The 16,009-nt window shown below is 44.3% G+C and overlaps 1 protein-coding gene across 1 annotated transcript in view; it reads right to left on the reverse strand.

Moving 5' to 3' along the window:
* The window catches only part of LRIT2 (leucine rich repeat, Ig-like and transmembrane domains 2), a 34,869-nt gene extending 31,992 nt beyond the window's left edge, over window positions 1-2,877 (reverse strand). Inside the window, exons 1-2 of the mRNA XM_069240658.1 lie at window positions 2,714-2,877; window positions 1,377-2,158 (exon numbers count right to left, since the gene is read on the reverse strand). Coding sequence (XP_069096759.1) covers window positions 1,377-2,158; window positions 2,714-2,832 — 901 coding nt within the window. The 5' untranslated portion in view covers window positions 2,833-2,877. The remainder of the gene's footprint in view (window positions 1-1,376; window positions 2,159-2,713) is intronic.
* Window positions 2,878-16,009: the final 13,132 nt, after the last annotated feature.

Here is a 16,009-nt window from a genome sequence, read left to right on the forward strand (position 1 = left end):
TATTGGGTTGTACTGTATTGCCCCAAGTCCAGCACTCCTCATGAAGAGTGATTGCCCCACCTCAAGACTTGTCGGCAGACCCCCCCCCCATAGAGGATCCTTCTCCACCCTCAAAGAGTTTGGGGACTACAGGAGGTATTCCCAGGCACCCATTGGTGGTCACTCCCTCTGCAAATACCAAGCAGTCAGAGCTCCACATTTCTGCATAGAGATCTTGTAGTTATTTACTTCTAGACTACCCCCTATAACCAATGAAGAGAGTACAGTTATTGGCCCTTCAGGAGAGACTCTTGTCCTGCTTCTCCTTTGAACGGAATCAAGGGCTAAGCCCTGTCTGGTGGTTATTCAGTTGCCCCCTGCCTTAAAACTACCAAGATTATGAATAACACTATCACCACTACAACCTCCACCACTACCACCAAAACAACCATAACCACTACTACCACTGTTGAGGTGATGGGTATCAGAACTGATTTTTGGGACCTATTGGTTATTTATCATCACTAGAGTAAAAGCGAGGAGGGGAGACCAAAGAGAAAGAAGTTTAAAAAGAAAGATAATAAAACAGTGACTAAAGGACAAAACACATGCAGGAAAGAATAGACACCATTGTGTTCAAGAGTCAGGACGTGTACAGTCGTGGAACAGATAGGCGCAAGACTTCTCTTTTCAGTAATCTCGGTATTTTGCAGCATCAGCAGTGGACTACTCAGAAAAAAACTATGAAAGCAACTTTTTTCATTTTTTTGCAATTTATGCACTGGGCACAACCTTAAATATCATATACTGGCTAAATGTATGCATATACTAAGCATGCCATGCATCTGGCTGGAAGAACAATGACCTTATTGTGCACTCAGTCTTGCCAAAACTGGCACTTAACGTTACTATAACACAGTATTCATTGACTATAAACTGGTAATTAAGCACCACTGTGATAACCCTTACTCACTGGCTGAGGCATGCTAAATTTGCGTAATTTGCATAATTATATGATTTTTTAGGTAAAATTTGTCCTCCTATCCTGTTTAGATGCAAGGACGCATTTTGCGCTAAAAAATGGCACCAAAAACACAAATGTCATAAGCAACTGCTGCTCACATTCAGGGCATTCTCATTGTTCATGCACTATAATGTTGCTGTAAATACTGAGTAACTATGTGAGATGGCATATTGTCCGGAATTTCATATAGCAATCGCAATGTGAATTTCACAAAATTATGCAAATTATGCCAGTGTAATTTACATTTTGGAGGCCCTTTTTCCCATAGCTAATAGGCGCTGTGGCTCTGATCCTAGATAATGTGATTTAGTGAATTCTGCTTAGACTAGGTGCACCAGTACCCCTAAAAAGGAATCAATAAAGCACAACTTACCATCAAATGCTCTGAGAGATTTCAAGGGATAGGACCACAAAATTGTGGGAGTAGGGCTTGCCTGCACAAGGCAACTCAGTGTGGCATTTTGACCAACCTGCACAGTGATGTTCGAAACGAGGGCAGTAGTCTCTGGCTTTGTACAGGGGTTTAGGTCCACCTCATGGAAGAACTTGCCGGCGCGGAAGTCTGGACTGGCACAAGTTAAATAAGAGTTCATAAGGATAATGGGGGGACTGACGGTCTGAACGAAGTGGACAAAGCCCCTTAGGCGGCAGTCACACATCCACGGGTTGTCATGCAAGGCCAGCACTGCGTTGGACATGGATTCTGGTCTCCTTTCTCCCACCTGGAAGTTCTGGTGGAGCGACCAGTGGAGAAAGACATCTTTGGAGATGACAGTAAGCTGGTTGAATGATAAGTCTAAGTAGGTCAGGTTGCCTAGATACCTCAGCGCGTGCTCAGGGAGAACGTCAAGTCTGTTGTGCTTCAGATCCAAAATCTTTAAAGCTGGAGTGTCCTGGAAGGCAGTCCAGGGCATGGAGCGTAGCTTATTCCCTTGCAATCTCAACTCAGCCAGATCCTTCAGGTTCTCCAGACTTTTCAGGTGGATGACTGTGATGTTGTTGAAATTCAACCATAGATATTCCAAGGCACTGACACTGGTGAACGAACCACGTGGCAACTCCGTTAGGTGACATTTTTCGATGCGGATCTTTCGAATGTCTGCAGGGATGTTTTCTGGGATCCTGCTCATAGGAGTCGCCATACACATCAAACTCCTGCAAAAGGGATATTTTTTCATAGTGTTTATTTTCAAGTCAAGAACAATCTTTTCAAGCGTTGTTAATGCCCTCCATGCACCCCTTAACCATGAACATGGGTTGCTATGTTGTGTTCCTACACAACGAAAAAAAAAACTTTTTTGAAAAAGTCAACAACGATACCAAGAAAGACAATACACAAGCAAATAGAGGTAATAAAATTAACTTTATTTTCATGAAAAGCATGTACACATAGGTATTTATCGCATATTTGTATACTGAGTTACTAATTTTACTCAGGCTAAACCTGGTTACGTGGTACTGTTAAACACAAATAGTGTATTTACGGATTCACATATCATATAACATATAAAATAATTACATCATATGTGCGCTGTGATGCCATCTCTTGATGGTTTGTAGCGTTTTACAAAAAGTCCAAACAAAATAAAAAGAAATAATATGGGAAATCGAGCATACTGACCGCCTGCTCTCTGAAACGAATTTTTCTTTTGATGCCTCGAATCCCTGGCAGTAAGGGCACTACTTGAGCGCAATATACGTGGATCTTACCTCCCAAAAGTATCACTTGAACAGGAGCAGCCGGTCACACAGGAGGAAAGCGCGGGGTTAGCTTTGGATGAAACAAGAAGCAAGAATAAAATATTATGAAAACGATCCATATTCCTCATTTGGGAGAAGCAGCGCGCGTTTCCCACACGACATACCAACCGCGTCTAAATCTTAAATCCTATTAGCTGTAATCTTCCTTGACGTCGTGTGGGATGAGCGCTGGAGACAAGATAACAACTGGTTAGGCAACTGCCTACTGAATCTGCAACTGTGTGTTAAATACAAACTCGAAAAACACATTACCTAATTCAACAATATGGACTCAACTTTTCTCAAAACAGGAGAGAAAATATTGCGGAAAAAAAGGAGATACCTTGCCCAGAAGAAGATTATGTAGCGTGCATGTTAGTGTGTGTTTTGTGCTTGGTTCTATACCCTGAAGTGTGAAGTGTTTGTGTACCTGAGAAAAGGTGGCTGTGTTTGTAGGAAAGTACCATCTTGCCTGGCATGTTACCCCCATTTTTCACTGTATATATGTTGTTTTAGTTGTATATGTCACTGGGACCCTGGTATCCCAGGGCCCCAGTGCTCATAAGTGTGCCTGAATGTGTTCCCTGTGTAGTGACTAACTGTCTCACTGAGGCTCTGCTAATCAGAACCTCAGTGGTTATGCTCTCTCATTTCTTTCAAATTGTCACTAACAGGCTAGTGACCAATTTTACAAAGTTACATTGGCTTACTGGAACACCCTTATAATTCCCTAGTATATGGTACTGAGGTACCCAGGGTATTGGGGTTCCAGGAGATCCCTATGGGCTGCAGCATTTCTTTTGCCACCCATAGGGAGCTCTGACAATTCTTACACAGGCCTGCCACTGCAGCCTGAGTGAAATAACGTCCACGTTATTTCACAGCCATTTTACACTGCACTTAAGTAATTTATAAGTCACCTATATGTCTAACCTTTACCTGGTAAAGGTTAGGTGCAAAGTTACTTAGTGTGAGGGCACCCTGGCACTTGCCAAGGTGCCCCCACATTGTTCAGGGCCAATTCCCCGGACTTTGTGAGTGCGGGGACACCATTACACGCGTGCACTACATATAGGTCACTACCTATTTGTAGCTTCACAATGGTAACTCCGAATATGGCCATGTAACATGTCTATGATCATGGAATTGTCCCCTCTATACCATCCTGGCATAGTTGGCACAATCCCATGATCCCAGTGGTCTGTAGCACAGACCCTGGTACAGCCAAACTGCCCTTCCTGGGGTTTCACTGCAGCTGCTGCTGCTGCCAACCCCTCAGACAGGCATCTGCCCTCCTGGGGTCCAGCCAGGCCTGGCCCAGGATGGCAGAACAAAGGACTTCCTCTGAGAGAGGGTGTTACACCCTCTCCCTTTGGAAAATGGTGTGAAGGCAGGGGAGGAGTAGCCTCCCCCAGCCTCTGGAAATGCTTTCTTGGGCACAGATGTGCCCAATTCTGCATAAGCCAGTCTACACCGGTTCAGGGGACCCCTTAGCCCTGCTCTGGCGCAAAACTGGACAAAGGAAAGGGGAGTGACCACTCCCCTGACCTGCACCTCCCCTGGGAGGTGTCCAGAGCTCCTCCAGTGTGCTCCAGACCTCTGCCATCTTGGAAACAGAGGTGCTGTTGGCACACTGGACTGCTCTGAGTGGCCAGTGCCACCAGGTGACGTCAGAGACTCCTTCTGATAGGCTCCTTCAGGTGTTAGTAGCCTATCCTCTCTCCAAGGTAGCCAAACCCTCTTTTCTGGCTATTTAGGGTCTCTGTCTCTGGGGAAACTTTAGATAACGAATGCAAGAGCTCATCCGAGTTCCTCTCCATCTCTCTCTTCACCTTCTGCCAAGGAATCGACTGCTGACCGTGCTGGAAGCCTTCAAAACTGCAACAAAGTAGCTAAGACGACTACTGCAACTCTGTAACGCTGATCCTGCCGCCTTCTCAACTGTTTTCCTGGTGGTGCATGCTGTGGGGGTAGTCTGCCTCCTCTCTGCACTAGAAGCTCTGAAGAAATCTCCTGTGGGTCGACGGAATCTTCCCCCTGCAACCGCAGGCACCAAAAAGCTGCATTACCGGTCCCTTGGGTCCCCTCTCAGCACGACGAGCCAGGTCCCTCGAATCCAGCAACTCTGTCCAAGTGACCCCCACAGTCCAGTGACTCTTCAGTCCAAGTTTGGTGGAGGTAAGTCCTTGCCTCACCTCGCTAGACTGCATTGCTGGGAACCGCGACTTTTGCAGCTACTCCGGCCTCCGTGCACTTCCGGCGGAAATCTGTTGTGCACAGTCCAGCCTGGGTCCACGGCACTCTAACCTGCATTGCACGACCTCCTAAGTTGTTCTCCGGCAACGTGGGACTTCTTTGTGCAACTTCGGGTGAGCACCATTTCACGCATCCTCATAGTGCCTGTTTCTGGCACTTCTCTGGGTACTACCTGCTGCTAAGAGGGCTCCTTGTCTTGCTCAACGTCCCCTCTACCTCCTGGTCCAATTTGCAACTTCCTGGTCCCTCCTGGGCCACAGCAGCATCCAAAAACGCTAACCGCACGATTTGCAGCTAGCAAGGCTTGTTGGCGTTCTTTTGGCAGGAAAATACTTCTGCACGACTCTCCACAGCGAGAGAGATCCGTCCACCAAAGGGGAAGTCTCTAGCCCTTTTCTGTCCTGCAGAAACCTCAGCTTCTTTTGTCCAGTAGAAGCTTCTTTGCACCTGCAGCTGGCATTTCCAGGGCATCTGCCCATCTCCGACTTGCTTGTGACTTTTGGACTTGGTCCCCTTGTTCCACAGGTACCCTAGATTGGAAATCCATCGTTGTTGCATTGTTGTTTTGTGTCTTTCCTGCATTATTCCTCTAACACAACTTCTTTGTCCTTAGGGGAACTTTAGTGCACTTTGCACTCACTTTTCAGGGTCTTGGGGTGGGTTATTTTTCTAACTCTCACTATTTTCTAATAGTCCCAGCGACCCTCTACAAGGTCACATAGGTTTGGGGTCCATTCGTGGTTCGCATTCCACTTTTGGAGTATATGGTTTGTGTTGCCCCTATCCCTATGTGTCCCCATTGCATCCTATTGTAACTATACATTGTTTGCACTGTTTTCTAAGACTATACTGCATATTTTTGGTATTGTGTACATATATCTTGTGTATATTTCCTATCCTCTCACTGAGGGTACACTCTAAGATACTTTGGCATATTGTCATAAAAATAAAGTACCTTTATTTTTAGTATAACTGTGTATTGTGTTTTCTTATGATATTGTGCATATGACACTAAGTGGTACTGTAGTAGCTTCACACGTCTCCTAGTTCAGCCTAAGCTGCTCTGCTAAGCTACCATTATCTATCAGCCTAAGCTGCTAGACACCCTATACACTAATAAGGGATAACTGGGCCTGGTGCAAGGTGCAAGTACCCCTTGGTACTCACTACAAGCCAGTCCAGCCTCCTACATTGGTTGTGCAGCGGTGGGATAAGTGCTTTGAGACTACTTACAACTCTTGTCATTGTACTTTTCATAAGAGAAAAATATACAAAACAAGTTCAGTGTGTGTACACATAACTAAAAAGTTTTGCATTTCCTCTTTTCACTCTTTTCTAAAGTGCTGAAAAGTACTTCTAAACTTTCAAAAAGTTGTTAAAAGTTTAAAAAGTTTTTTTTTCTGTCTTTCTAAAAAGCTCTGACAAACTTTTTTCACTTTTTCTATCACTTTAAGGGGCATATTTAGACTCCGTTTGCGCCGAATGTGCGTCAAAAATTTTGACGCACTTTCAGCGCAAACGTTGCCCCATATTTAAACCCTGACGCCCGATCCGGCGCACCAGGAAAATGGCGCTATGTGCGGCAGTTTTTGGAAGCGGCACCCCGCCCTGCGTTAATGACATGCAGGGTAGGCGTTCCCGTCCAAAAACAGACGCACATAGCGGTGCGTGGTATTTATGCTTCAGGGCAAAAATCACTCCCGCGCGGCAGGCGGCGCAAAAAAATGGAGCAAAGCACGAATATCGTGAAATTTTAACGCCTGGGTCAGGGCAGGCGTTAAAATGGGGCAAACACACCTGTACTTAATCAGAACACACAGAACAAACAACAGAGCAGCAGAGCAGCAGAGCAGCAACAGGGAGACATGGAGGTGATTTTTCTTCAACGTGCACGTAGACGCAGAGCCCTGCAGCAACAACAGCAGGGACCCCAAAGACAGCGCAGAAGGCAGGAGAGGATATTCCGCCCAAGAACAACCCTGCATGGCCTCAGGGAACGAGACATCATACAGAGGTACCGGTTGAACTGGCAGGCCATTCAGCAGATGCTGACAAATATTGAACAGCAATTGGCCCCCACTTTAGTGACTCCACGCACTATCCCAACCGAAACAAAGCTGCTTGCCGTACTTCACATGCTGGCAAGTGGCTCCTTTCAGACAACTGGTGCCCTGGTTGGTGGAATCTCACAACCATCTTTCTCCGCATTCCTGCCTAAAGTACTGGATGCCATCATTGGACTGACACCCCGCCACATCTGCTTCCCTAACACAGTGCAGAAGCAGCAGGAAACTAAACAGGGGTTCTACGCCATCAGTGGCTTTCCGCACGTCCTTGGTGCAATCGACTGCACACACGTACGCCTTGTGCCACCTGCTGCGAGTGAACACCTCTACCGCAACAGGAAGCACACACATTCCATCAACGTGCAGGCCATAGTCGATCACCAAGGACTGATCAGCAACATTGTGGCTAAATATCCTGGGAGTGTACATGACGCATTCATCTTCCGTCACTGCACCATCAACCAACACTTCCAGGATGGACGGTATGGCAATGGACTACTTGTTGGTAAGGACAAAAATCTACTTATATACTCACTGCACAGAAACCCTCTAGGATAAACAACCCATACACCACAATAGCAACACCTAGACAGGAACACACTGAGGTACTCACATCACTAGCCATGTTTCACAAGTCACCATTGAACCTCTCACACCTTGGAATTTACTCCACAGCTTAGTGTGAAGACATTCATGACTGTGGTTGCCTAAATGTCACCTTGCAAATTGGAAGTCTCACAATAACCTGTACACTAATACAATGCATAACTTTTAAGGGATGGGATGGCCTGGGTATGTTCAATTGAACGTTTCTAATACCCTTTCATGTTTCAACTCTGCATGGAACTATCATCACACCCCCAGTGAGGACACACGGACACCTGTGTCACAAGTCACAATGCAAGGGAGGGCACACTGTACTTGAGAAACCGATACATCCTGCTGACAAACAGTTAGCCAACAAACACTTGCTCAGCCAAGGAAAAAAAACAATGCCAAAGTTTCCACCAACAACCATAGGTTGTCACGTTAGTACACAAAATAGTCACAGACAACACAATACAACTACTTCCATCAAAGATACGTACAACAGTGCCTCCTACATCTAATTGATACCATTCTGTGTTTCTCTTTCAGCTGATCAGGGGTATGGCATCCAGCCTTGGCTAATGACACCATATGGGAACCCAAATACTGCTGCTGAGCGCGCATACAATGACACCCACAAGAGGACACGCAGCATTGTGGAGCGGACCTTTGGGATCCTAAAGTCAAGGTTCCGCTGCCTTGACATCACTGGCGGAAGCCTACTATACTCCCCAGAGATGGTCTGCAAGATCATATGCACTTGTGCCATATTACACAATATTTGTGTAAAAAGGAACATTCCCCTCCTTGAACCGGACCCAGACATGCCTGAGGATGATGACGAGGAGGATGCTGGCCTGCAACAGGAGGGGGAACAACCTAACACCGCAGCAGGAGTGCGTAGGCGCCAACAGCTTGTGAACATTTTTTTTACTTAAGTTATTATAATCACTTGTATTCCACACTTGTAAATAAACACAGATAACAAACACCACATCATGCTTTGGCCTATTCATTTCTGACCACCTTTAGTTTGAAATACCTGAAGATGAATGTCGTCTCATTGATCAAGAATGCCATTAAAATTCATCACACCAAAAATAAACATCACAACTGTATGCACAGAGGGTAGGATGTGACATGTTACATTACCATACACAGAGCCCAACAAGAGTACAAATGTGACAATTACACATGCCGGATCCAAACAACTGAAACAGTCTCTCATCCAGCCCAAAATTGGAGATCATTTGAAAGTCACATCACACGTGTTCAGAGACAGGGTGGGACCATCCATGTGTACGTGAACATGTCATCAATGGCTTCTCTCCAGTGTATGATGTGAGCAATATACAATTGCAACAACATCAGCTGCCACTAACTCAGGAGGAGACCTTGAAGTTACAGTGACAACATACACACAGACAGGTCATAGTGGATCCACATTCCCACACACATGTACACATATGTCATACAACCAACCTAATATTTGAAAGTAGACCATCACAGCTGTGTCCCAGTTTGAACCTAGCAGGAAGATTGTAACATGACTCTAACCAGTTTATGCAGAAAGGGACACAGACAACCAAAAAAATCTTCGCATTATCACATCGTGAACGCTGAGAGTCTTGCAAACTTAGTCATATGAAAATGGTATGCAACTTAGCTCCAAATCATCATTACTGCAAACGTCAAATGGGCTAATGAGATGAATGAATGGTCAACAGTCATTCATACCATATGGCCTTACATTAGCACGCTTCTGCAGGTTTGCCATGATATAATAAAAATACTCCATGGATACAGTAGCTATTCTGGATGGTCAAATCCTATGGTGCTGGGGGCCTAAGTCCACCTCTACCGCCCCCAAAACATACAAGAATCATCTACTTGTGAACTAAACACATGCATGAGGCACATGTGTGGCCTCCATGTCACAAGTCCTACACAAATTTGAAACACAAAATCATAATGGGACATGGTCAGCCCCATAAAAACTGAAAGTGACTCTCCCACTCCCTGTTAGGACTACAGATAAAAGCATCACCATCATAAAGGTGGGCACATTTTGGAGACAGAATACATAATGGTATCCCAGGCATCATTTCAAAATAGCCATCAGCAATTACACCAAATATGTTGTCAAATATGGTCAATACATTAGTTAAAGTATCCCAAACATTACAGTGTGAAGGGCGTCTATACATAAAAGTACGGACATGTGTCATATACAAACACAAATGTGTCTCACATCGCACCATTTGACCATGATAAATCACCTTTCCAAAGCTAAACACATGAAGACATTAGGATAAATTTGCTCCATATTCTACGCATACAGCATGGCCGTCATAATTTGTTCACGTACATGAGTGCACACAATGCAGAGTCAGATACAAATGTATCCAAAAGTGTCTTGATATTTCGCCTTCAAAATATAATTAACATCCACAATATTTTTGACTCTGCATCATGTGCACTACTGTACGTGTAAAAAAAATGACGGCCATGATGTATGCGTGGTAAAATTGACGCTACATGGACAATATGTTGGTCATTTCATGTACATTATTAATTATTAATATTCATATCATATTTTTTCACTCTGCATCATGTGCACCACTGTACGTGTAAAAAAAACGACGCCCATGATGTATGCGTGGTAAAATTGACGCTACATGGACAATATGTTGGTCATTTCATGTACATTATTAATTATTAATATTCATATCAAATTTTTTCACTTCGCATCATGTGCACCACTGTACGTGTAAAAAAAACGACACCCATGATGTATGCGTGGTAAAATTGACGCAACATGGACAGTATGTTGGTCATTTCATGTACATTATTAATTATTAATAATCATATCATATTTTTTCACTCCGCATCATGTGCACCACTGTACGTGTAAAAAAAACGACGCCCATGATGTATGCGTGGTAAAATTGACGCTACATGGACAATATGTTGGTCATTTCATGTACATTATTAATTATTAATATTCATATCATATTTTTTCACTCCGCATCATGTGCACTGTAATGCGTCAAAAAAAAAATACGCACAACTGTGTATGCGTGAAAATATGACGCATAACGGGAAAATAAAAACGGCGGCCATTTTATGCAGGAAGTGATGTAATAGGATATCCTGTTTACAAAATCTGTACTGGAAGTTAACTTTCACTTTCACTTTGCAGTCTCAGATTTATCTAGACTGTGTGGTTGTGTGAAAGGTGTTGTCCTGTGTTTTACTGCTTTTGTGTCCTGTGTGCCTTGTATTTTGTCTTAGTGTCAATCTATTATTGTTGTATAACATTGTCTCAGTCTGTTTAGTGTTATTTTGTCTATACCTGTGATAGTTTGTATTGTCTGTGGGAGTCTGTTGTGGGTAGCATAGTTTGGGGGGTTAGTTGGGCTATTTTTCTCCTTCTTCTTTTTCTTTCACACCTCTACCTTTCCCCATTTCCCCCTTTTTATTTCATATTTTTTTGGTACATTCTCAGTCCTCTCAATATGTCAGGTAGGCCTCGCCTGTCCAGGATGGGGGAAGACGAATTGGGGGGGGGTTCATATGGCTCGTAAGCCATTTCCTCCCACTAATGCTGGAAGCTGGGGGCCGTGTGATACAGGGGTATCACACGGAGGCAAGGAAAATCCGGTGGGAGAAGGTGCGCCATCACCTGGTCCGGGTCTATGGGAGTCTCAGGAATGTACACCAACTCAAGCACCGCTGGGCAGATCTGATCACCAGGGAACAGGACCTGCTGGACCACCTGGGACTCCGGATTGGTGGCCATGTTGGTGAGTAAAAAACAATTAAATGGGAATGACAGAAATCGGTGTGTGAACATGTGATGATTGTTAGCCAATCTGCAAAATAAGTAGCTGAGTGTGTGTAATGCCAGGGAAACCTAGGCCCATGGTTATACACATTAATCCCCATTTTTGCAACACATGTACACGCAATGACAGCTTTATAAATTCAACATCTATTTGTATTATGCTAAGTCGCCCCTTCTCTGCGTCACAAAATGTTTCAAATGCTGCGCTACAAAGGTATACATATGTGTCCTAATGTGTATTTGTTGCAGAATGTGTATGAAGACCTATGCTACCAGTCCGATGGCTCATTTTTGCAACACATACCAGATGCCTGTAGCTGCATGTAATGTAGTGTTGCATTTGTGTCAGAAAAGCAACACGTGAACGGCTCTATTTGTACTCCGCTGGTTATAATGGCCAGTGAGTACGTCATGTAGAAACAACATACCTACATATGCAGACGCCATAGCTAGACAGAAAATTGGAAACACATGATGATGCTATACATGTGTGTTGCCGTCACGTCACATGAAGTTAGTCATGTTGTTCACACATATGTCACATGTGTGTCTGGTTGCTGTCTGTTGACCCTGTCCAAATAGCCTGTTTAATTGTGAGTGGTCATGCAGTCCTCATGGAACCAGTTTTGGAATGTCTCTCGGGGATGCACATGCTGAGATGTATGGATAACATTATTGTTGGGGCATACTAATGGAGGATTAACTTGGACGACACATGACTGTCCTGACCACTGTATGAGTGTAGTAGGGTGTGACACTGGAGCAGGAGACTCATCCAATGATAATGTTGAATACAAAGTGATCCATGCAGGATGAGCATGTGTGAAAGTCTATCATTACCATGTCATATTCACACAGTGTCATTGTAACAGAAATCATTTGTCCGTTCACACAGTCTGAGTATAATCTTTGTTTCATGCTTTACAGGTGGACCAGCCCCGTACACCGTGGGAGAGGTGGCCCATTTTGACGACCCCGATACCTACAGTGAGTGTCGCCTGAGTGCTATTTACATTGTTTGGTAATGACGCATGATGGATTACTGTGTGTTCAAGAGAATTCATGATTTGATGTGCTGGCCGTTCATTGGCTTTGTTCTTTTAGTGTGATATCAAATTTGAATAATGTTTCTGCAAAGCAATACGTAGTCATCTCTCAGATTGAGGGGCTGTAGCCCATTCAATTAGGGCGGCAATTGGGAATGGTATGACTCATTTGGAATACAGTGGTCAATGTTAGACTTGGTCAGGGACTTGCCATGAACTGAGTCTGCATATCAGACTGACAGTCTCCCAGATAGCTTAGGCACATGGCTTTGATGACAAGTGCTTCTTCCTAGTTGAGGATGGACTGTGTACACTGTAGGTTGGATCTTCCGTGGGCATGTACTTCCACAAGGTGAACTCGAAGTGTGTGTGACTTGAGTGCAATACCCTAGGTGTTCAGTTGAATCATGTGAATGGGTGTACTACCTCCCCTGTGTGTGTTGTTAAACATGCCTCACTAATAGTATGTTATGTTGGGCTAAGTCATAACATTTTGACATGTGTGGACCTGGGATGTGACAAGGTTGGGCTGACTACAACGTGTTGCTAGCCCTTCCTAGGTGTTGTGTGTGAAGGCACATAATTGTTGAACTTTCTGTACACTCCTGGGTGTGCATTGAACATGGGATTGTTGGTTGTTCTTCCCACACCACCCACAAAGACTGGGATGTTACTGTGAAACCGGGTACCTAGGACTGTAGCAACCAGTATGTTACACGTACTTAACACCTTTTGTGACTTGAGTTAGTACCTTGGGCCAGAGTGAGAAAAATGTCTACACGTTGCAAATGGCATAAATATATGTGTGGGATTTGCAAACGTCTGTTTCCTATTACAAAATGTATTTGGTGGTCATGTACATATGAGGAAAATGCTTTTCAAAATGGATATAATAAAGGGTTTTACCAGACCTACTTGCAAATCACAGTGGTAGGCAATCCCATTTGCAACCGAGTACGTAGTTGCAAAGTGAGTAGCTGTTATCATCCACTTGAAGTGGATGGTAACCACCTTGCTGACTGGAAGGGGTCCTCATTGTAAAGCTTCACCTTTGTGAGTGGACTAAAATAATCCTGCGCAAAACCCGCTAGTGGTCTAAGGGACCAATAATTACCGTGAAAATTTCCAAGTACAATTGTTGTGATTTAAAAATAATTGCAGCTCATTTTCCTTTCCGGTAAACGGCCTACACTTGGGGAAAAATAACTTGCTTAATTTAAAAACAGTCACGTCTATGGAGTTCTGCTGGTCCCAGCAGGCCTCCATCCCCGTGAGTGCCCATGTTGCTAAGGTGGGGCAACTTGGAACCCACATCATTGATGTTCATGAGGTGGGTTTTAGGGACCCCATAGCGACTCGCAGACGGTGTCAGAGACACCGTTCTGCTTTGCAAATTGCTAGTTGATTTTCCTAAATTCCTACATCTGACACCTAATGTGGACATATGATTCTGGGCCAGGGGTTCAATCTTAGCACACAACTAATTAAAAATGCTATTGAGTGAGGAGTGTGAGTGTTATCACATAGAATGACATATGTACTGAAGTCAGTATGCGGAAGAGCTGGTGCCATAATGTCAAATGCCTTAGGTATGATTTGGATGAGTAGTTTAGGGTGATGTCATCCATCATGTAGAGACATGGATATGCTAGGTGAGATATGACCTTAGGTATGCATGATTCACATGTACTTCCTCTGAGCATTTCCGTGAACTATGTTGTAACAATTGCTGCATACAATATATTTATAGTAATGGACAAATGAGCCATTGTGGGATTCAACCCACTGTAAATTCAATGCTCAATAATTCCCTTTTCTCTTCACAGCTGCAAACCTGAGTGCCGCAAAGCGCAACCATTTTGAGCGCAGGGCAATGAGGTACAGGCACATCCTGCAGGTGCAGTGTGGGTATCGGAGGATGGCCCGCAGATACAATTCCGATCGGGCCTCCGGGGCGTGGTATGCCACACCACAGGCTCCACCAACGGTGCCACCTACAACCACCGCCACTACAACCACCAGGTCTGCCCAAGGGGACCCAGCGACGGACCAGGCATCTTCCTCAAGACCTGGACCCAGCCGTGTGTTGGGAGCAGGGCTGTCCCATGGCCACTCCACTCCAGCAACAACCTCCACCTCCACTGGCACGCAGACCAGCAGTGACCCTCCGATTGACCCTGCAGCCTTCCAGGCATTGTCTAGAAAATTGGACAGGTTAATTCGCAAGGTGGACAACCTGACGGAGGACATGGCTGAGGTTAAGGAGAAGGTGCGCTCCATCCGGCGCACACTTCAGAGGGCAAATCTTAGTCATTTTGCCCTCCTGAACTTTTACCCCTCCCCTCTCACCTCTTTCCTCTTTTCATACTGTTAGTTGGGTTTGGGGGGTTAGTTATAGGATAAGTATAGGTAATTAGCTTAGTTAGTGTTAGGTAAGAGGGTGGGGGGTCCTTATTCTTTCTATCTAATATTTTTGTGTGGGTGGGTGGGTGGGGGGCAATGTTGGGATTCCTGTTTAATAAAAAAAAAAAAATATATATATATATGTTTGTTTAGGATAGTATAGTATGTGTGTAGGTTAGTAAGTGTTGTCCTGCATGTGTCTTGTCTCTTAATGGTGGGTGGGGGGTTGATGTTTAGATCATTTCGTTACATGTGTAGAGTAAGTTTAGCTTAGGTTAGTTAGGGACAGTTGTGGGTTAGTAGTAGTCAGGTTAGATTAGTGTAGGTTTACCTTTCCCTTAGTTGCCTCTTTTATTACTACTTTTAAATGAAAATTTTGTTAACCTTTTACCTGATGCGTTAGGTGCTACCTTTTCATGGCCTTGACATCAGTGTAGCAGAAAGTTTAAGTATGACATTTGTGTTCCATGCTCGCTATCCCCAGGCTTATGAGGTTTAACATGCCAGCTACCCGTGTGCTAACTTGGTAAGTATCCACCATGTTGGAGAGCCACCATTGGTAGTGTGCATTGATCATCAAGGTTTGGGGTTGGTATGTATCCTACTTCACAAAGAGTGCTTCCAGACTTGTTATTGTAGGTAAATAGATAGGTCGGACAGCATTGTGAAGTTCAGGGAGAGCTTTATAGATGAGGATTTGTTCACACTCTTGTCTTGTTGCTGTCATTGCTGACCTACATCATGTGTGTACTGATTCAGCATTAATTTCCTTCATGGAAGTATACGCCGTAAGGGTGATTGATGCTGTGTAATTTGTTTATCATTCCTTTCATTCTACAGCATAATTTCAAATTTTAGTATTGCATGGTGCCTACATTTCTCAGCCACCATTAGTTGTGTAGAATAGCTATAGATGGTGCATCATTCTGTCCAACACAGCATGATTGTGTGTGCTTAGTCCCTTCATCAGTTATTTTCCTCAGTATAGTAAAGCTATGATGCAATCCTGGCCACTGCACAGATGTTTCAGTATACATGAAATCAGGACAGTAGTATAGAG

This window comes from Pleurodeles waltl, chromosome 6 (genome assembly GCF_031143425.1).
Source record: "Pleurodeles waltl isolate 20211129_DDA chromosome 6, aPleWal1.hap1.20221129, whole genome shotgun sequence".
Classification (NCBI taxonomy): domain Eukaryota; kingdom Metazoa; phylum Chordata; class Amphibia; order Caudata; family Salamandridae; genus Pleurodeles; species Pleurodeles waltl.